The 22,580-nt window shown below is 45.3% G+C and overlaps 1 protein-coding gene across 2 annotated transcripts; it reads left to right on the top strand.

The window, feature by feature from the left end:
• Window positions 1-3,768: 3,768 nt before the first annotated feature.
• Window positions 3,769-20,381, top strand: GOSR2 (golgi SNAP receptor complex member 2). 2 transcript variants are annotated; one of them, XM_075350292.1, is made up of 6 exons: window positions 3,769-3,929; window positions 5,656-5,720; window positions 7,878-7,986; window positions 13,281-13,413; window positions 15,939-16,079; window positions 19,955-20,381. In XM_075350292.1, exons 1-6 carry the CDS (start codon window positions 3,901-3,903, stop codon window positions 20,114-20,116), a joined length of 639 nt encoding a protein of 212 aa, XP_075206407.1. In that variant the 5' UTR covers window positions 3,769-3,900; the 3' UTR covers window positions 20,117-20,381. The 2 variants fall into 2 exon arrangements, with proteins under 2 accessions (XP_075206407.1, XP_075206408.1); XM_075350293.1 differs by lacking the exon at window positions 15,939-16,079.
• Window positions 20,382-22,580: the final 2,199 nt, after the last annotated feature.

Here is a 22,580-nt window from a genome sequence, read left to right as displayed (position 1 = left end):
TGACATGTACGTAATCCCTGGTCCAGGAGCCTCTCCCGTTTTTGTAGATTTAAGAAGCAGACATTACTGTTTGCACCTTCCCAAAGCCACTGATGGTTATTAAAATTGTTACAAATATCAGGGAAAACTAGGTCAATAATCTCCCTTACCGAGGACGTCATTTTGCAAGTCTTCTGGGAATTAAATTAAGCCAGTAATGGAACCTGTAGGGAACCTGTCATTTCTGAGGCATAGTAGGTGGGGTGTAACTTTTTCCATAGTAGTATTTCCCATCAAGTGAACCCGTACATTAGTAGTCAGAGCTTCTGAATATGTCTCCATAGATATGAAGATTTATACAGGCATTCAACTTCTCTGCAGGTATTGCTCCCTTAAGAACAGGTAACGTTTGGCAGACGTTGCGTGGAAAAAGTACAATTACCCCCATTAAGCAATTGGATCACTGCAGATCTTTCAAGTTGCGATCAAGGACCTCAACCACTTTCTTGTGTGCCATGGTATATTTGTCCCAAACAATCCCCTGATTCAGCCTGTCTCAGCCATTTCTCCTGAATATGATGTTCCTGGTGCTCAGATGTTTAGCTGCCTTTGATTCAGCCCGTCTCATCTGTTTCCTTTCAAGCCGGGACTCGCATTGTTCAGTTGTCGGTTTGAGACAGCTTTGCCTTCTTAGCTTTTTGATTTACTTGCCCAAAAAATGGTTGTTTTTTTGGGCAACATTTTAAAAAACAGTATTATCACCCTTAGTGACCACCTCACACTGATCAGAGATCTAATAGATAAATCTATACACTAAAGAGGAAAATTAGAGAATAATAGACAAGTTCCTAAATGTTAAAGTCATTGTATAGTCCTGTGATTATATCCTAATATGAATAAACTAGCAGTATTTTAAGCTTATTTCACAAGTTGAATTTATTGTAAAGAACATAATAAAAATGTAAATGAGATAAATGGAAAAAAAAACAAAAACAAACACTGATCAAAATTAGAGAACACTTTCAGATACCTGCAACTTATTGGTGTTAATCTGGCATCTGGTGCTAATTTCCTTAATTATTGGGCAAACCCTATGTAACTGGCAGCTTAACCTTCCAGTTTGCATTGACTTTGCAAAAATGGTGTGCTGCTCCAAAGTGACTGAAAGCCTCCAGCAGCAGGTTGTGCAGATGAAGGCCAAAGGGGTGACCATATCAGTCATAGCAAGAGAAGTCGGTTGTTCCAAGTCTGTGATTTCAAGAATATTGCATCTTTACATCACAAACTCTTTCAAGTCCCTCAAGAAGGGTGGTCATCCTCGAAAGACAAATGCAAAAGAGGACAGGATAATGCAGAGAATCTCCATGGGTAATCGTTTCAACACTGCAGCTGGAATTGCTCGCCAGTTCTGCACTGAACAGGGTAAGGATCTGACTCGTCATAGAGTGTCACGATCTTTAAGATCAATTGGACTGAAAGCCCACTCTGCAGTGACCAAACCTCTCATTAGCAGAAAGAATCAAAAGGCTAGACTCACCATCAGTGAGGAACATGTTGTATGGACAGAGGAGAAGTGGTCCACAGTTCATTTTAGTGATGAAAGCAAGTTTCATTTATTTGGGTCTGGTGGGAAACATTATGTTCATCGAAAAACTGGGTAAACACTGAACCCAAAGTGTGTTAAGAAGTCAGTGAAAGGTGGTGGAGTAAGAGTCATGGTTTGGGGAATGTTTTCTGTAGCAGGAGTTGGACCTCTCATACAGCAACATGGCAGAGTGACTGCAAGTGTGTATCAGAACCTTGCTTAAGGCCGCTTTACACGCTGCGACATTGTTCAAGCGAACTCGTTGGGGTAACGGAATTTGTGACGCACATCCGGTCCGGTCGCTTTAGCGATGTCTTTGCGTTTGACACCTTTGAGCGATTTTGCATCGTTGCAAAAACTTGCAAAATCGCTCATCGGTGACATGGGGGTCCATTCTCGAATATCGTTGCTGCAGCAGTAACGAAGTTGTTCCTTGTTCCTGCAGAAGCACACATCAGTACGTGTGACACCGCATGAACGAGGAAGCTCTCCTTACTTGCCTTCCGCCCGCAATGCGGAAGGAAGGAGGTGGGCGTGATGTTCGTCCCGCTCATCTCCGCCCCTCCGCTTCTATTGGGCGGCGGTTCAGTGACGCAGCTGTGACGTCGCTGTGACGCTGAACTAACCGCCCCCTTAGAAAGGAGGCATTTCGCCGGTCACAGCGACGTCGCAGGGCAGGTAAGTAGTGTGACGGGTCTGGGCGATGTTGTGCAGCGATTTGCCCATGTCGCACAACCGATGGGGGCGGGTACCCACGCTAGCGATATCGGTCACGATATCGCAGCGTGAAAAGCGGCCTTTACTTGTGTTCATCACTCAATCAGCCAGAAATTTTCATGCAGGACAATGCCCCCTGTCACACAGCAAAACGGGTAAAGCAGTTCTATAAAACAGAAAACATTGAAACAATGAAATGGCCGCCCAGAGTCCTGATCTAAACCCAGTAGAAAACCTTTAGAAAATCCTTGGTGACAAAGTAATGGCCAAGAAACTCACAAGGCCAAAGAACTGTGGAAGAGACTGGAAGAAGAGTGGACCAAAATCCCACCAGAGCAGTGTGAGAGACTAGTGATGTCCCGTGTCCGCAGATGTGCTGAAGTAATTGAAAGCAAAGACCTCTACACTTCCTACTGATTGGTGATTGCTGTTACCTTCAGAAAATTATAAGTGAAAAATTATCAGAGAAAATAAGTGAAAATAGTGGCCTTAAGGACACACAGGGGAATACTGCGATCCTCGCATGACACTCGGTTCATGCTGGTCGCACAGCGGGAGCCGAGTGTCATGAGAGTGTCACTGTGACTGACGTCCGATTGGACTACAAATGTCGGGGGCAGGCCGGCGCTGTGGAGGGGAGGGCCGATTTCTCTCCCTCTCTCTTCCGTAGCCGGCTATTGCCATTCTCGCACTGCACTCGCGGTACACCGGTGTAATGTGAGTGCAGTGCGAACTTTCTCTCGCCCCATACACTTGAATGGGTGCGAGAGAGAGTCTCGTATTACAATCACAGCATGCTGCAATTGTTTTCTCGGTCCAATTAGGGCTAAGAAAATAATCGCTCATGTGTGCACATTGAGTAATATTGGTCCGAGTGGAATGCGATTTTTTATCGAATTCCACTTGCTCAGATTTTCATGCCGTGTGTCTTAGGCCTTATTCACACAGGCATGTGTTATGTTTCAGAGCTTCCTTTTTTCACTGATTTCCTTTACAGTGCTGCTTCCAATCTTTTTTTCTCCACAATTGGAGACCTCTTGTCTGGTTACTTGAGGAAGCATTGCACCCACAACAGTGTGGCTGAGCCGTGCTATTCTGCCTTGTTATACGTATATATATATATATATATATATATATATATATATATATATATATATATATATATATATATATATATATATATATATATACACACACACACACACACACATTCCCTAATCATTTTCTTTATCCTGCAGCTAGAAATAACAGAGAAGCCGGCCACTTTGTTACCATGTTAACTGACCTAAGGCCCCAAAAAGGTTTCCTTCATTCTGCCTGTGAGGAAATAACCCCAGTCACATCTCTTTCCTTCCCTCTCTATAAGTATTTAAAAAATAAATACTAAGCTATAATACTCAGCAATAATTGAATCGGATTCAAAACGACGTTTATTTTTAAATCCTTGGCAGCAGGCAACCTGATAAACAGCCCGGAGTCGTCGGGGGCCTGATGAAACCCGGAAGTGATGACGTGTGCCGGGGGACAGTGGAATCAGCCTTGTAGCGTAGGTAGCTGATTACCGATGAATGCATAATCGATTACCGAGCTGAGATTGGTGACGGGCAGGATCTAGAGCCATGGAGGCTCTTTACCATCAGAGTAACAAGTGAGTGATGTAGAGCGGGAGAGGGGTGTGCGCAGGTGGGGCTGCACAGCACAGTGACAGTGTCAGTGCTCTATATAATGCACCTTGTGCTCATTGCTATCAGGTGCTGTCATGTCTGTGTGGTCTGACCCTTCACACTACACAAAATGCCCCAAGTCGTTACAGCACTGCTCTTTTGTTACCTGTTATGAGCCCAAATAGCTGTATTAAGGCCGCATGTTAGTGTCTGCATTTTGGCCTCTATATTTGGACCTTCCGTTTGTGTTCTCCATTATTTTGGAGGATTTCACAATTATTTGCCTAAACCAGGTGAGCGGAGCTCAGAAAAAGACAGATGCCAGAGTCACAAACCCTCCCGTCAGAGCGAGCTCACTGACTGATTCTTAGATAACTCATTGTGCAAACAAAACTGATGTAAAATTGATTTTAGAGCCAATTACAGAGGTTTATTGGGGATGTGCAGGACTTTAACATTGATGAGCTGTCCTCAGGATAATAATGTCTGATTGGAGGGTGGGTGCGACACCCGCCACCCCACCAATCGGCTCCGCCGGCTGGAACTACTCATTTATGGAGCTGAACAGCCCAGTCACCTGTATTGTGGCTTAGCAAGCACTACATATCTGCCCCATATCCAAAGCAATTGGGAGCGGATGTGCAGTACCCAGCCGCGGATGCTATTCCTTTGACGGTGCTGTGTAGTTCAAGCCACTTTTTGTATCATAATAATTATTTATTTATATAGTGCTATCAATTCCATAGCACATTACATACATTAGGAACACTGTCCCCATTGGGGCTCACAATCTAGAGTCCCTATCAGTATGTCTTTGGAGTGTGGGAGGAAACCGGAGAACTCGGAGGAAACCCATGCAAACACAGGGAGAACATACAAACTCCTTGCAGATGGTGTCCTTGGTGGGAATTGAACCCAGTACCTCAGCGCTGCAAGACTGCAGTGCTAACCACTGAGCCACCATGCCGCCCTCATCAGGAATCTGTATTGGTAGCAGGGAGGCTGCGTGTCACACCCCCTCCGATCCGACATATATTACTTATCCTGAGGATAGGCCATCAGTGTTAAACTCCCAGACAACCCCTTTAAGTAAAAACCCAAAAAGTCTTCATAGATGTACAACTCCTTTAAGTCCCACCCTACAAGAATGACTCCGTGAGATGCTTTTGGCATTTTTTCCCTACACCAAGGCTTTTTTTTTTTTCTCCAGCTCTTTCACGCGATTGTAAGCAATGTTGGCAACCGTGGGTTTTACTACGATGTGGCCACATTAAAGGGGTTTTCTAAATAATTATTATTATTTTCTTTTTATGTCACCAGTGTTGCCTGTTAGCAAAGTCTATGGCAGTGCCAGAAGAGCATCGCTGGAGCTTCGTGGCTTCTCCATAATTTGCAATGGAACTTGTCATGTTTGTCTTTCTCACACCTTTGTATGAACGTGTGAGAATTATCAAACTAGAAATTTGAGGTATAGTACCCCCATAGATTTCTATGGTCAGGCATCAGATTTGCGCTGCTGATGTGTTTAGGTCAAGGAGCTTTGCTTGGATACAACTGCAACGAAATTGAATATTAGGTCCGTCCACCTATTAATCCTCTGGATATTAAGAAAATGTTTTCATTCATTGACAACCAGCAGAGGTCTTGAAAATAACAAGAAATTGACATGAAAAACTTACTTTAATGATTTCTTTTGATTTGTTTCTGTAGACATGTCCATGAAGTACAGAGCCAGATGGGACGACTGGAGTCGTGTGACAAGCAATCTGTTCATCGTAAGTGTTACTACTATCCCTGTAAGGCTGGGTTTACACCAGTGTTATTAATGTTGTTACATTCTGTATTAAGAACAGACAACGAGACGGATCCATCAAGGCTGCGTGAGTCAGACACCACTGACTTTAATGGTTTCCATTAGCAGCGTATGTTTAATTTCAGTGCCCAATGCTATCGCTCTCAGGGAAGATAAAATGCAGCCAATGATGTCTGGAAGTGGCAAACTTAGCTGAGCGTGCATGTGTATGCAGGAGTCAGAATAGCGGTGAGCGTGCATGTGTATGGAGGGGTCAGAATAGTGGTGAGCATGCATGTGTATGGAGGGGTCAGAATAGTGGTGAGCGTGCATGTGTATGGCTGATTCAGAATAGCGGTGAGCGTGCATGTGTATAGAGGAGTTGGAATAGTGATGAGCGTGCATGTATATGGAGGAATCAATAGCGGTGAGCGTGCATGTATATGGAGGAATCAATAGCGGTGAGCGTGGATGTACATGGAGAAGTCAGAATAGTTGTGAGCACACGTGTATGGAGGAGTCAGAATAGCGGTGAGCATGCATTTGTATGAAGGGGACAGCATAGCTGTGAGTGTGCATTTATATGGAGGGGACAGCATAGCTGTGAGTGTGCATTTGTATGGAGGGGACAGCATAGCTGTGAGTGTGCATTTGTATGGAGGGGACAGCATAGCTGTGAGTGTGCATTTGTATGTAGGGGACAGCATAGCTGTGAGTGTGCATTTATATGGAGGGGACAGCATAGCTGTGAGTGTGCATGTGTATGAAGGGGACAGTATAGCGGCAAGTGTGCATTTGTATGGAGGGGACAGCATAGCTGTGAGTGTGCAAGTATATGGAGGAGTCAGAATAGCGGTGAGCGTGCACGTGTGTGGAGGAGTCAGAATAGGAGTGAGCGTGCACGTGTGTGGAGGAGTCAGAATAGCAGTGAGCGTGCATGTGTGTGGAGGAGTCAGAATAGCAGTGAGCGTGCATGTGTGTGGAGGAGTCAGAATAGGAGTGAGCGTGCATGTGTGTGGAGGAGTCAGAATAGGAGTGAGCGTGCATGTGTGTGGAGGAGTCAGAATAGCAGTGAGCGTGCATGTGTGTGGAGGAGTCAGAATAGGAGTGAGCGTGCATGTGTGTGGAGGAGTCAGAATAGGAGTGAGCGTGCACGTGTGTGGAGGAGTGAGCGTGCACGTGTGTGGAGGAGTCAGAATAGGAGTGAGCGTGCATGTGTGTGGAGGAGTCAGAATAGGAGTGAGCGTGCATGTGTGTGGAGGAGTCAGAATAGCAGTGAGCGTGCATGTGTGTGGAGGAGTCAGAATAGCAGTGAGCGTGCATGTGTGTGGAGGAGTCAGAATAGCAGTGAGCGTGCATGTGTGTGGAGGAGTCAGAATAGCAGTGAGCGTGCATGTGTGTGGAGGAGTCAGAATAGCAGTTAGCGTGCATGTGTGTGGAGGAGTCACAATAGCAGTGAGCGTGCATGTGTATGGAGGAGTCAGAATAGCAGTGAGCGTGCATGTGTGTGGAGGAGTCAGAATAGCAGTGAGCGTGCATGTGTGTGGAGGAGTCAGAATAGCAGTTAGCGTGCATGTGTGTGGAGGAGTCACAATAGCAGTGAGCGTGCATGTGTATGGAGGAGTCACAATAGCAGTGAGCATGCATGTTTATGGAGGAATCAATAGCGGTGAGCGTGGATATATATAAAGGAGTCATATCGGTGAGCGTGCATGTGTATGGAGGAGTCAGAATAGCGGTGAGCATGAACGTGTATAGAGGAGTCAGAATAGCGGTGAGCATGCATATGGGGGAGTCAGAATAGCGGTAAGCGTGCATGTGTATAGAGGAATCAGAACAGCAGTGAGCGTGCATGTGTATATATAGAGGAGTCATAATAGCAGTTGGGGTATGACCACCTTTGAATAAACCTCTGAGGATCATACTCTTTCTTGCCTTCGTTTTCTGACCTGGCATTGTCCTACATAAGCTTGGATCGTGTGTATGTATATGTATGTATATATATATGTGTATATATATATGTGTATATATAATATAATTATAAATCCCACCCCGTGGTCGTGTGGTTAGCTCTGTATCTTGCGCCCGGCTGTGGACTGTGTCCTCTGACCATATTTGTGTTGACTTGCTCTTTTATTAGTCCTAGAAAACGAGATCCAAGCCAGAATAGACCAGATCTTTAGTAACCTGGAACGTCTGGAGATCTTGTCTAGCAAAGAACCGCCGACCAAACGGCAGAATGCCAAACTGTGAGTAATCTGTTGGGTCACCTTACTACCTGGCCGCGTCATCCGGCATGGAATACTGCTCTTCACTGATCACATGTTGCTTATATCCTTATCGACATGCTCACGTCTGTGTTTTTTATAGACCCTTTGGACATACATTTACAACAATAAAATAATCTAGGAGAAATGTCCCCATTTGTTGGTCTATGGTCAAAATCACCCTTGCAAAGTATAGATCCATAAAAATGATGGACATCACAGAAAACCCATCATTGTGCTGTCCGTGATTAAATCATACTGTGTAGGAGTTTTGGAATTTTTTTTTTTTATTTTTTTTTGCATATGAAATAATGATTGATTATAAAAAACAAAAACCCCCCAAAACATTTAGCTGAGTATATACGAGCTGTTAGGTAATAACCCTGGAATTGTCTCCAGACTGCAGAATGCCTCCATAATGCTGCTCAGGAGATACTTTCAGCACTTCTGCCACTTACAGGGACAGCCATGTCTCCATCACTAACCTCGGACAGTGGGCCAGGGGTGACGGATCATGGTGACATAACTGCGCGGGTCTTTTTCTTTCACTGCTGTGTTAAAGTTAGGTGTAAAACCTCTTTAAAGGGATTGGGATATCTAGTTCTATTCATAGAATAGGTCATCAATTTGAGAGCGTAGAGGGTCCTGGAACCCTCCCCACACCCCCAATTAGCAGTTAGACGTAAGCAATGAATAGGGGGATGCATCGTAGCTTCGTACATTGGGGAGCAGCCTCTGTCTAGTGCAGTCTTCCACTCCATACATTACTTATGGCCTCTGCTGGCTTGGTGAAGGTGCTGGGTGTTGGACCCCTCCAATCTAATTTTCATGACTTATATGTTCATCAATAGCTTTGTCCCAGATAAAACTGAGGCTTTGTAAAGAGGCTATTGCAAGTTTTTATGCAGTTATTAGAGCAAAAGCAAGAAGTGGATTCAATAGGGTTGGGCTACATTATGGGCAGCATGGTGGCTCAGTGGTTAGCACTACAGCCCTGTAATCCTGGGTTTAAATCCCACCAAGGACAACATCAGCAAGGAGTTTGCATGTTATTCCCTGTGATTTCTGTGGGTTTCCTCCAAGTTTTCTGGTTTCCTCCCACGATCCAAAGATATACATAGGGAATGTAGATTGTAAGCCCCAATGGGGACAGTGATGATAATCACTGTAGAATTAATGGCTCTATATAAGCAAGCAAATACATCTATAATGGTAAGCAGTTCTACTTCTCCTTCCTGCTCGATCCACTTTTTTATCACTGTTTCACACGTCAGTGAAAAACAGACGTTTTTCACTGACGTGTTAAAAATGCCTATGTCCCTCCGTGTCCTGTGAATCACGGCACACGTGGGTTGTCCATGTGCAATCCGTGGTACGTGTTCCGTACTCCGTGATTGCACATGGAGATAACTTGCCTGTCCCCGCTCCTACTCTCCGTGGTGCAGAAGAGTCCCGCGATGCTGCATGCAGCCGCTGCTGTTTCTCACTTCTGCAGCTACTTCTAGGTCGGCTCTGGCTGCATACCTGAATATGCATGCCATAATGAGCCGGCCAGGAAGCTGCAGAGAGCAGAGGCCAAACACAGCGTTGCTGGAGACGGGTGAGTGGAAAATGCTTTTTTTTTTTTTTTTTTTTTTTTCAATGTTCGTGTTTTTCTGGTACGTATTTCATGGATCATACCATAGTGTGGTCCCTGGGACATCAGTGATGCCAGAAAAAAACGGACTTGTCTCCGTGCGGCAATCACGGACACGCGTGTACGCCGCACAGAGACATGGTCAGTGAGAAATCACTGATGTGTGCGTAGACCCATTGATTATAATGTCAGTGATTCTGGTACGTAGAAAAACTAGCAGATACATATCAGAATCACTGATGCCTGAAACAGGCCTTCTATAGTGGCAAGAGTGAAAGTAAGCAAAAAAATTTGTAGCTTGCGATGAGTTGCTTGACAATCTTTTAGAATAGACTGGTAGATAGGCAGTGTGTCATTTTCAGCAGTAAGAGCACATTCGCATGCAGCAGATTTGTTGCATTTATTACTCTTACTGCCCCATCTATATGACTGAGCCGTTAAGAAATGTATCGGCTGCCAAAAAACCCCCCAAAAAATAAAAAAAAAAACCTATTCAGATGACTGGTACGGAGTTCCAGTCCGAGAACTGAACTCATTGGTTCTTGGATCCTATGAAGGGTTAATCTTAGACATCATGTGGTGTTTGCGTCCATTCAGATCACAATGACGCTTCCTGACCGTACAGGATTAGTTTCTATTGTGTCCACTTTTATGGCTGCAGCAGTTATATCTGTCTTCCAGGAACAGCGCCATTTTGTTTCACAGGTCACGTCTGGTATTGCAGCTCAGCACCACTGCAGAGACCGAGGTGCAAGTGTCTACTGTGGACGGATAATGTCTAACCTGTGCCAATATCGGTTACCCTCTGATCATCCACAGTTAACCTGATAACCATTCTCACTGGCTTATCAAAAAAATGCATGAAAGGGTTTAAAATAAAAATTCCCACCGTGAAGCGGAAACTCAAATCATTTCTTTACACATCGCTGCTTCACTCATCCTAATTATTTATTTTTTATGGTTTCAAATCAGAAAAATTCCCAGATCCTATCTCCTGTTCTAACCTAAACTTCAAAAAGGTAGAAATGCTTCAGAATAATAATTTACTAAAAAAGTAAAGGCTGGGGGGGCTAAGGAGGGAGAAGTCAAATACTTGTGAGGCTGGCATGCAGACCCCCCTGCTCGGATTCCACACACACCCCCGGGGCGTTCTTGGGAAGCTTTTAATTGAAGCAGGTCAGAGAAAGGGCACAGAACAGGTTTCCTGCGGACGGTTTTCTGATAGTGATTCTAGTTTCCATATTGAGCAGGTATATACCTCTGTTAACCCTCCCTGTACCATAGGCGAACATTGGATTTCACTCTAAAAGGTTGGCTGCTTAGATGATTGACAGCGGCAAGTTTAGTATCCGTGCCATACAGTGAGACCCTTTACCTGCAGGGGGCAGTGTAGATCACCTCTGGTTTGTGAAGTGTGTCCCATTGCCCTACATGAAGGCACACCGCTCCCTACAGAGACATGGTAACCCTCATGATTAACACTGATTTACAGCCATATTGGTTCAGAGATCAAAACAGTTGAACTGCGCTAATTTTGCTGTGCTGAAAACGACTATGATGCTTACATTTTTTTATTGACTCAAAAAATTGGGAGGAAAATGAGGGGTGCGTCTTATAATCCGAATGCACCTTATCAGGAGGTGATGGAGAGGGGTCACAGGGGGCAGGTGCTATGCTGAGGCCTGTGAGGTGGGGGCATCCTGTAAACGTCGGCGGTAAGGGGTTCAAACAATGGTGCCCAGAGGCGGCACATGCGCACATGGAGCTCTCGGCTCAAGATCTCATCTGCACATGCGCCGCCTCCGGCCCATTGATCTCCCAGCAGCAGACTTAAGGAAAATGTCGCCTGGTGGTGGCATGTGTGCAGAGGAGATATCAGCTTGCCATCACCGCCCCTGCCTCCTGTGATCCTGCTCCACCACCGCTGCCATTCCCTCATCCTGTAAGAGACCACCGGATTGTAAGGCGGACCCCATTTTTTTTTCTTTTTCTCTAAATTTGGGGGTGCGTTTTATAAACTGAAAAATACGGTACTTATGACACATTTCATGCAGACTTCTAGAAAAATTGGGTCTTTAGTGATCATCATTTCTGCATTGTTAGGAGCTAGTCTTACACCATCTATTATGATGTCACACACCGCAACGGTGACAACAACGTCGCTGCTAAGTCACCATTTTCTGTGACATAGCAGCGACGTCCCGTCACTGTGTGTGACATCCAGCAACGACCTGGTCCCTGCTGTGAGGTCGCCGGTCGTTGCTGAATGTCCTGCTTCATTTTTTGGACGTTGCTCTCTTGCTGTGAAGCACACATCGCTGTGTGTGACAGCGAGAGAGCGACGAACTGAAGCGAGCAGGGAGCCGGCGGTAAGCTGTAAACATCGGGTAACCAAGCGAAGTGCTTCGCTGGTTACCCAATATTTACCTTAGTTATCAGCATCCGCCGCTCTCACGCTGCCAATGCCGGCTCCCTGCACGCGTAGCCAGAGTACACATTGGGTAAATAAGCAAAGGTTTGCTTATTAACCCGATGGGTACTCTGGCTAGGAGTGCAGGGAGCCAGCGCTAAGCGGTGTGCGCTGGTAACCAAGGTAAATATCGGGTAACCAGCGAAGCATTTTGCTTGGTTACCCGATATTTACCTTGGTTACCAAGCGCAGCATCGCTTCCACGCGTCGCTGGGGGCTGGTCACTGGTCGCTAGTGAGATCTGCCTGTTTGACAGCTCACCAGCAACCATGTAACGACGCAGCAGCGATCCTGATAAGGCAGGTCGTCAGTCGTGATCGCTGCTGCGTCGCTATGTGTGACACCACCTTTAAGTCTATTGAGCCTCCAGTATTCTATCATCCTATGGCGAACAATCAAACACCAACTCCTCTCCGATGACATCCTAATTACAGTTTCATCATCTACTATTATAAATGCTCTCAGTATAAGGTATACAGTTTTAGGATTTCTTAGCATATTGACATGTTTCTATATGATTTTTTTTCCCCAGATATGCCTTGTTCTTGTATTAACCAAGCAGATATGTAGCAAAAACTATGTGGAGAAGTCACTTTTGTGTCACAATGGTGAAACTTGACTATAATGATAAGGAAAGCCTATAACCTGTATTTTGGCTCCAGAATAGGAGATCAGGACAAGAGCTGGGCTCCACACATCTGCTGCGATAGATGCAGTAAAAGGAAAACTCTTTGATATCATAGAAACAAGAGACAACTAACCATTTTCATTGTCAGATTAGATCTCGGGAGGTCAGAATCACTAAGAAATGGCTCATTTCATAACTTAACCTGACAACTTTAGAAAACATATGGAACAGTGATTTGCATTTACATATATAGGACAACAGCCAAAATACTTAAAGGGATTGTGCAGGATTAGAAATGATGGCAAAATACCACAACACCTGTGCAAGGCTGTATGTGATTGGTGCTTACTCCCTTCATTGCAGCTGAGCTGCAGTACCTGACATAGCCTGAGGACAGGAGTGGCACTGTTTCTAGAAGGAAGCAGCTATGTTTTTAATCTCTGACAAACCCATTAACAACATACAGCCTCTGAAAAGTGCATGCATTGCTTGTATGTGATCTAATGGCTTAATGAGCTCACACCTATTTCTACATTTGATAGGCGAGTGGATCAACTGAAATATGACGTCCAGCATTTACAAACAGCACTACGAAACTTTCAGCATCGGCGCTACACCCGAGAGCAGCAAGACAGGGAGCGAGAGGAGCTGATGACACGGTCTTACACCACCAATGTAAGTTTAGATCCCACCGACTGACCGACATTTAGTTGCATTGTATCCATGAATTATGTTGCCACTAGTTTGTCCTACCATACTCCTGTTTTTCCTCATGCACCTGCACTGTCGACTTTGACGAGCGTGCATGTGTTCCCTATGGGGAAAGGCAAATAATAGATTGGGCATGTTAAAAGCCAACATGCTTAGTCTTTCTTTTCCCATCATCTGCTATCAAGCATGATTCTGGCTACGCCCCCTTAGGATATGTGTGCACTGGCCTTTTTGAGGAGTATTTGCAGCAGAAACGGAACGGAAACGCTCCATAGTCTCCTCAAACACTTTCTGCTCCATTTCCACTTCAAAAAGACTTCATGTGTGCATACCCTTACATATTAAATGGGCGGCTGGTCCCTCTAAAGATTTTCATACCGCATTTCTTCTTTTAGCATTCTTAAGGGTGCTCTACACGCTGCGGCATTGCCAGCGATCTCATTAGCGATGAGACACGCCAGATCGCAGATGCAATCTGCCTAGATCGCACATGTGACCGGCGCTATAAACCGGCCTATGTGCGATCTCGGCAGATCGCATCTGCGATCTAGTGTGTCACATCGCTAACACGATCGCTAGCGATGTTACAGCATGTAAAGCACCCTTGAGAGGCGTTTTAAAAGATAAAAGAATATGGCTGCTTTTATTTCCAGTAACAGCGCCACCTGTATTCACAGGATGGTTGTGGTATTACAGTATCCTTCATTTCACAGTCGCTGAGCTATCATGCCAAGCACAACCTGCAGACAGATGTGAGGATATTTGTGGTAGAAAGCAGCCATATTTTCTTACTCCTGTGCAATCCTTTAATCATCTAAATATGTCTCAGCGGGTTCTGAAACCTTCCATCCTTTAGAACTGCAGATTGAGTGTCCTATTGCTAGTCTGGGGCTGCCCTTTTTACTTAAGAAAACAGTGGGTAGCCTCAAACTGGTGATTTTTTTTTTTTTTAAACTACTACCTATGAGCAAAAGTGCTCACATGGGTCCCTAATGCCGCCTATAGGACCCGACTTCCTAACAGTCGGGTCTAAACTTTCGGGTTGCAGGATCCTGGCATGCAGAGCAGGATCTAACAACTCCGCGTACCTCCTTGCTGTGAGAGTCCGATTTCTTGGTAACCGTTTAATAAAAGGTGCATTGGCGCTACATTAGTGCAAAGAGTCAGATCTTGCGGTAACACAAAACATCTCATGCTTTCACAGCGAGGAGACCCATGGAAGGTTGTACTTGAGCCTGTCAATAAACTATCAGAATTTTAGTAAACCCTTTCAGTGCTGCTGATTTTTAAATCGTCTGAAGGTAATGAAGAATCCTCCCCCCCCCCCCCCCACATTGCACCTAATTCTCAAAAGGGGTTGTCCAGGCTCAGGGACCAGGTATGCAGTCACACTGTGCGCTGTCAGGATTCTCCGGTGCTGACAGTGGGTAGTACGTATACTACTTGTACATGTCCGGCCATTTTCCGTCTAGACATGTCTGACCTCCCTTAATTCACTTTTATTGAGTGAGGTTATTCACGTCTATTCAGCATTTGACCGCGTGTATGCAAATTGTATACTTGTGGTTATGCACAAGCCTTTTCTCACCGCTGGCACTGGAGAATCCTGATATTGTGCACACTCCGCGCTATAAGGATTTATAAGTCTGCAGCCTGGTCAACCCTCTTAAGGCCTTCTTACACATCAGACTGTAGTCCGCTAATATTGATTGGGTCGGACGACAGTCTAATCTGTATGGGGGCCTCTCAAAGGTTTAGTATAGTTAGTTGATTTCTGATGGCCGATCGTTTTGTTCTGCCTGGAAATAAGCTGCGGCTAGAGGAGTGGCAATGGCTCTCTCATAGAGAACACGAGCACTTGGTCGAGTGTTCCTGTGTATGGGGTAGTCAGAAGAGATGGCTGTAGGCCAAACAGTCAAACAGCTATCGAATGTCTATGGCACCCTGAAGATTTCTTAGAAGGGACTCTGATAACAAAGGTTTCTATTGTTATGAATCCCAAATGTTAAGCTGTATTCTTTGGAGAACCTGCAATGTTACTTTAAGTATTAGACCATTTAATTATATCTAAATAATTGTATAATTTAATCAGTTGCCTGTCTATGTATTGATATACCTGTTCTTAGCGCAAGAGACAATCTTAGTGGCCATTTAGAGGGGGACCTTGAATAGGCGCCCCACCACTCCCCACTACAAAACAATTATGGGATGTTTGAAATATGATTTATTTTAATTTAAAGCAGACAACCCATATAATTATCAAACTAAATTTCACATCAATGTGAGGTTGACTACAGACATAGTTTGGAAAGTGTATGAAAAGCTATTGAAAAATAATACATTCCTTTGTTCTGTTCAGTCATCTTTATGCTCACATCTGGGGCCGTGGTGATGGGTTGTCTAATGGTAATTTATTTTAAAACTATTTTTTTGTTTCTTTCAAATAAACATAACCACTGGGGTCACCCCCATCCCAATTTCTCACACAGGATTCAGAGACCTCAATACACATTGATGAGACCCTCCAATTTAATTCATCCGTCCGTAATGCTCACCAAGGGATAGACGACCTTCTGGGGAGTGGGACCACTATACTGGAAGGGCTGAGGGACCAAAGGAAGACCTTAAAGGTGGGGAATCAGTAGGGACAGGAAAGAGAAATGGCCGTGAACTGTACACCACACACTCACTGCTCTGTATGGTCCGCTCCGTGTTTGGTGTCAGCGATGAAACTGGGACTGCTCTTATTTGTTTTCTACATAAACAGCACCACTCTTGTCCAAGGGTTACATCTTGATTACAGCTCAGCCCTACTGGCTTATATATTACGTGTTCTTGGGGGCGGGAGGGGGGGGTGAGGAATGTACCCCTTTTATTTAATCCTGGTCTGCCCCATTAAAATACCTGCTGCATTCATCGCACCAGCTAAAAGACACTCCTCCAACAAGCCACATCTTGTAGAAGGTCACAAAGGATAGTTCAAGTAACCAGGGACTCTTTAAAGCTGTCCTATACGAACAGAGTCTCTCTATTTTTTCCATATATTTAGCTTTTTACTGTTCCCCTGTGGTTGCAGATGACCATTTTCTGTTTCCGTGGTCCTGCCTGGACTTTATTGACTTCACAAGAAGTGACATTAAGGCTGCTTTCACACATCTGGTTTTTGCTGTGCGGCACAATCCGGCTTTTTGCAGAAAAAACGCAACCGGTTTTTTTTCGCCGCCGGTTGCGTTTTTCCCGCATAGACTTTCATTAGTGCCGGATTGTGCCGCATGGCCTTGCGTTCGGTCCGGTTTTTGCCGGATGCGGCATATTTAGCCCATGCGGCGGCCGGATGGAACGTTGCCTGTCACGTTTTTTTTGTCTGGCCAAAAAAAACGCATCGCGCCGCATCCGGCTGATGCGGCGCTTTTTCCAATGCATGCCTATGGATGCCGGATGCGGGGCGATGCGGCAAAAAACGCATCCGTCCGCCGCATGTGGTTTTTTGCACTGCACATGCTCAGTAGCCTGCCGCAAGCGGCAAAAACCAGACGAGCCGCATGTAAAAACTTATGCAAAGGATGAGTTTTTTTCGCCGCATCCGTTGCATAGGTTTTAGAGCCGGATTTAGCCGCACTGCTAAAACCGGATGTGTGAAAGCAGCCCAACAATTGAAGGAACCTGTTTTGATCATTTCACAGCTCTAAACAGGAAGTTTTAGTTTGCCTAAAAACATGAGCAGAGAGACTGCCCTACATGCCCTGCAAGCCTCCTCCTACGTGCTGGCTCCTCTTCAGATTAGTAAGCCTAATCAGAACAGATGCTGACTAATAAGAGGAACACAGGGCTCTGATCCGGTGGCCACGGCCTACCCATGTAGCTGCCTTATTAGGGTCTTGTAAATCTTTTTGCTCAACCGTACTCCTGGGAGTTCTTTTATATTTGTAGGATATTACGTATTGAAAATGTGAAGGGATGAGCTAATTTTTGCTGCTGTTGAGCTGTACTTTGAAGCCTTGGCAGATGCAAACCAGTAGGTATGCACCTGTCCTAATAATGAGGAGGATTCGTGCAGCGTGCCTACCTGGGGCTAACATATGCCAAGTCTGCATGTCTCCTGCTCCCAAAACAGAGGTGAGAGGCCTTGGATAACCACTTTAAGGGGCTTCTCAGTAAAGAGGTCTGCTTTGCTCAGGAACCACACCGACATTGGCAATGACTGTGTCTAGTTATGCAGCTCTGCACCTTCCACTTAAATAATTATATTCCACAGCTTGTCCACTGTGAAAATTGGTGCTCTTTCTATTCTGTCCAGTGGCAGCCGTAGGTAGGAAGAATTTTCCCATGTAAACAGAACCTGTCGCACGATTTTTAATGTAAAGTAGAGATGTGGCTGTAATGGTGCAGTAATACTGATTTCATTGATACCTTTGTTGAAAAAATCTGCCTTATGGTTCTTCTGTAATCCACATTTTACATTTCCTGCTAATTAGATTTTGGTGCACAGAGGCCGGACTGTACACTGGGTCTTTCCCTCCCTATTTGTGATTCCCCAGCTCCTCCATTGCCTCCAGACTGTCAATGACAGGTCACTACTGTGATTTCTAACAGTGGAGATAGGTCATTCACAAACCGGAGGTGGAATCATAGACAGGGAGGAGAAGTCATAGTGTACAATCTGGCCCCTGTGCACCTAAATCTAATTAGTAGGAAGCTTCAAATGGTGATTAAAGAAGAAAAACAAAGCGGATTTCTTCACTGAAGGTATCAATATTGCTGTTGTGCTGACAGGTTCTCTAAGGCTATGTGCGCACGCTGCGTTTTCTGCCGCGTTTGTGCACGTTTTTTTGGGTGCGTTTTTGTTCTAAAAACTGCATGAATAACCTTCCCCAGCAAAGTCTATGAGATTTCATTTTTGCTGTCCGTACATTGCAGTTTTTTTTCTTAGCTGCGCTTTTGTGGTGACCACTAAGATGCAGCATGTAATTCTTTTTGCGTTTTGTCCCTGCGTTTTGGGAGGGCTGGTATTTGGCCAGATACTGCTCCCCATATAAAATCTAAAGGGACCAGAATCGGGCGCAAAGGGGTAGGAGCAAGCGCTTCATACTCACCGGTCACCAGTCGGCTGTCACTCTGCCTTGGCAGCTTTTTCATCTTCCAGAGCTGGCCGCTCATAACATATTCAATCCTTCCCTGCTCGCCGGTGGCTGTGATTGTTTGCAGGCAGACCCGCCCCCACGCTGAATGACAGCTGTCTGACTACAGCTAATCACAGATGCCGATGGCTGGGTCTATATGGTACAGTAAATTAAATAAATAAAAAAAAACAAAACTACGTGCGGTCCCCACAATTTTGATAACCAGCCAAGATAAAGTCTCACAGCTGGGGGCTGGTATTAGATGCGACAGTCCTGGGACTAACCGGCTCATCCCGATTGCCCTGGTGCGGTGGCAATCGGCGTAATAAGGAGTTATTGGCAGCAGCCCATAGCTGCCACTAAGTCCTAGCTTAGTGATGGCAGGCTTCTATGAGACACCTCCTCATCACTAAACTGTAAGTGAAAGTAAATAAACACAATCACCCAATAAAATCCTTTATTTGAAATAAAACACAAAAAAGCCCCTTTATTCACTACTTTATTAATCCCTAAAACACCTCTCCAGGTCCGACACAATCTACACGAGGTCCCACGACGCATCCAGCTCTGCGACATCTGACAATCACAGAGAGCGGCTATAGAGCACGACCGCTCGCTGTGAGGGTCAGGCCGTAAGTGAAGTGAGCTGCGCGAGATCAGCGGTGACTTCAGTCAGGTGATGTGCGGTGTCAGCGGCAGTTCTCCACTTGTGACTGCATATCAGGCCGTGGCTTAAGTGAGCGCGAGATCAGCGGTGACTTCAGTCAGGTGAATTGCGGTGTCAGCGCACATCACCTGAGTGATGTCAGCGCTTATCCTGCGGCTCACTTCAGTAGAGGCCTGAAAGGTGGAGGACTCCTGCATTTTTTTTTTTTAAGCCAAAAATGCTGCTCTTTGTAATCACCTTGAAGATAAAAACGCTGCATCTTTGTGGTTAAAAAAAAAACAACCCGCAGCATGTGCACATAGGATAACAGTTTGGCAGCTTTATATCAGAAAATCATTGTTTAATAGAGCTGAGCTGCAATACCACACAACCTGTAGACAGATGTGGCGCTGTTTATGGAAGAAAGCTGCCATTTTTATCTAATCCTGTGCAGCCTCTTTAACCTGCCCAGTTTTTTATTACCTCTGGAGACAAATGGTGCCCCTATTAAAATAACATGCATTTTTTGCTAGCTGCATCTTCATGGCTTTGGGAGTAGGAGTGGTGGGCATTCTTGTTTATGTATCAAATTCTGATGATGACTTTATTTCTGTGACCTCTTCCTTGTCTCCTGTCAGCTTCTATCTTCTATCATCTTGCTCCAGAGTAACACCAGATCTTCATCCCTGTTTGTCATTCCTCACTTTCCTTCCCCTATTTTTTTTTTGTCCTTCCCCAGGGAACCCAGAAGAAGATCCTGGATGTTGCAAACATGCTCGGCCTGTCCAACACGGTTATGCGGCTGATTGAGAAGCGAGCGTTCCAGGACAAGGTCATCATGATTGGAGGGATGCTGCTGACCTGTGTGGTCATGTTTCTAGTCTTCAAATACCTGACGTGAGATGGAGGATTAACCATCTGTTTCCCGGACTGTGCCTCGGCCGCCTCTCTGTGCTCCCCCTACCCCCATTGTACGCTGTGAAATCTCCGTAAAGCCACTAAAGGCAGAGGAAGGAAAGTATTTTAAGGAAGAACGTAGACTTTTAATAGAGACATTTAAAGCTTTACGAACTAGAGATGCTGATGTTCTTATGTGTATTTAATACGGTCTCTTAACTGCACATTGTCTATTAAAACACCTGGCGCCATGCAGCGCAGTGACACGGGCTGTGGACTGTTAGACTTGAGCGGCCAGCTTGGCATGTGTATACTAAACAATAGGGCCTTATACATTGCTCTGATCACATAGGCCCTATGTACAGGTGGAGTATTTGCTACCTATTAGCTGTGATTTTTCTGGTGGCATCTACATGTGTCACGAGCAGATTTTTGCCTAATAGTTTACACTTTGTATTGCAAACAATTGACAACTTGCAGATTTTAAAATCTGCAGCGGATTTTATTTTCCAAAGGAAAATTTCTACAACGTATACATTACTCACGAAAGGTTAGGGATATTTGGCTTTCGGGTGAAATTTATATAAAATGTAAAAGTTCACTCTACAGTGATATTTTATCATGAAAGTAGGGCATTTAAGTGGAAGCATGCAATGGTGATTTCCTCATCTCAAACAATTTATTGAAACAAAAGCCAACAACCGTGATGGGTATAACCCTCCCCTCCAAACAATGTCAGTGTATCAATAAAGATACCGTCACACTAAGCGACGCTCCAGCGATCCCACCAGCAACCTGACCTGGCAGGGATCGCTGGAGCGTCGCTACACGGGTTGCTGGTGAGCTGTCACACAGGCAGATCTCACCAGCAACCAGTGACCAGCCCCCAGCCAGCAGCACGCGTGGAAGCATGCTGCGCTTGGTAACTAAGGTAAATATCGGGTAACCAACCCGATATTTACCTTGGTTACCAGCGCACACCGCTTAGCGCTGGCTCCCTGCACTCCTAGCCAGAGTACACATTGGGTTAATTACCCGATCTGTGCTCCAGCTACGCGTGCAGGGAGCCGGCACTGACAGCGTGAGAGCGGCGGACGCTGGTAACGAAGGTAAATATCGGGTAACCAAGGAAAGGGCTTCTTGGTTACCCGATGTTTACCGTGGTTACCAGAGTCCGCAGAAGCTGGCTCCCTGCTCACTGCACATTCAGTTGTTGCTCTCTCGCTGTCACACACAGCGATGTGTGCTTCACAGCGGGAGAGCAACAACTAAAAAACGGTCCAGGACATTCAGCAACAACCAGCGACCTCACATCAGGGGCCAGGTTGTTGCTGGATGTCACACACAGCAACATCGCTGTTGCGTCACAAAAGTCGTGCCTCAGCAGCGATGTTGCTAGCCATGTTGCTTAGTGAGACGGGGCCTTAACTTGTCATGTGGCCTTGAGCATCAATTACAGCTGACAACAATGTCTCATGCTGTTCACAAGTGGAGTTCTTATCTGCTGAGGCATGGCATCTCACTCTTCCTGAAGGGCGGCCCTCAGGTCATTGAGGTTCTGCGGTACATGAGCCTCTACACAGTGACTCAGCTGATCCCATAGGTTTTCAATGGGATTCCAGTGTGGAGAAAGTGCGCTCCATTTGAAGTATCCCAGTCTCTAGCAGCTGTTCCCCAATGATGCGACCTCGATGAGCTGGAGCATTGTAGTCCATGAAGATGAAATTGGCACAATGACTGGATTAATTATGTTATTCATGTAGTAGGGGCTTGTCACAGTATCATTCACAAAGTGTAGGGCTGTTCTGTATTGACTAGACACACCTGCCAACACTAACACCACCATCACCAATGGCTTGTCTGGTGTCAACAGTGGCTGATGCCTAGCGCTCTTCATGACGTCTCCAACATTGACGGCAGCTATCATTTCTGCTCAGTGTGAATGAACTTTCATCAGTGAACAGCACTGAGGCCCACTGGTCCCTCATCCAGCAAGTTGCTAATGCCTGTACCTAGTGTTGTGGTCAAGTACCATTGCAGGTTGTCTAGCACGCAGACCACGCTGATGTAAACGGTTACAAATGGTCTGTCAAATCCCTTAAATGTGCCTGGAGTTGTGTGGCTTTCATCATCCAGTTCCAAAGGGCATTGATCACAATGAAGTGGTCATCGGTGTGGGATGTGGCCAAAGGATGTCCACTTGTAAGCCTTTCTGTGACTCTTCCAGTTTCTCTGTATTTCTGTTGCAACCTGCTGATGACGCTCTCTGACCCTTTAAACGCAGTGGCCACTTCTGTCTCAGAACATCCTGCTTGAAGCCTCGCAATACCAAGATCAATCAATTATTAGGTGTCGTTTTGGCCTCATGATGATGGTTATTTATTATTAATTTCACAATGTAAACAGCATGATGAGGAGGACTGTTTAAATATCAATTCAAACTGAACCCCGAAATTTATTGGCAATGT

Source organism: Anomaloglossus baeobatrachus, chromosome 5 (assembly GCF_048569485.1).
Source record: "Anomaloglossus baeobatrachus isolate aAnoBae1 chromosome 5, aAnoBae1.hap1, whole genome shotgun sequence".
Lineage (NCBI taxonomy): Eukaryota > Metazoa > Chordata > Amphibia > Anura > Aromobatidae > Anomaloglossus > Anomaloglossus baeobatrachus.
The sequence above is the reverse complement of the archived record's forward strand: the minus strand, read 5'-3'. Positions and strand labels throughout refer to the sequence as shown.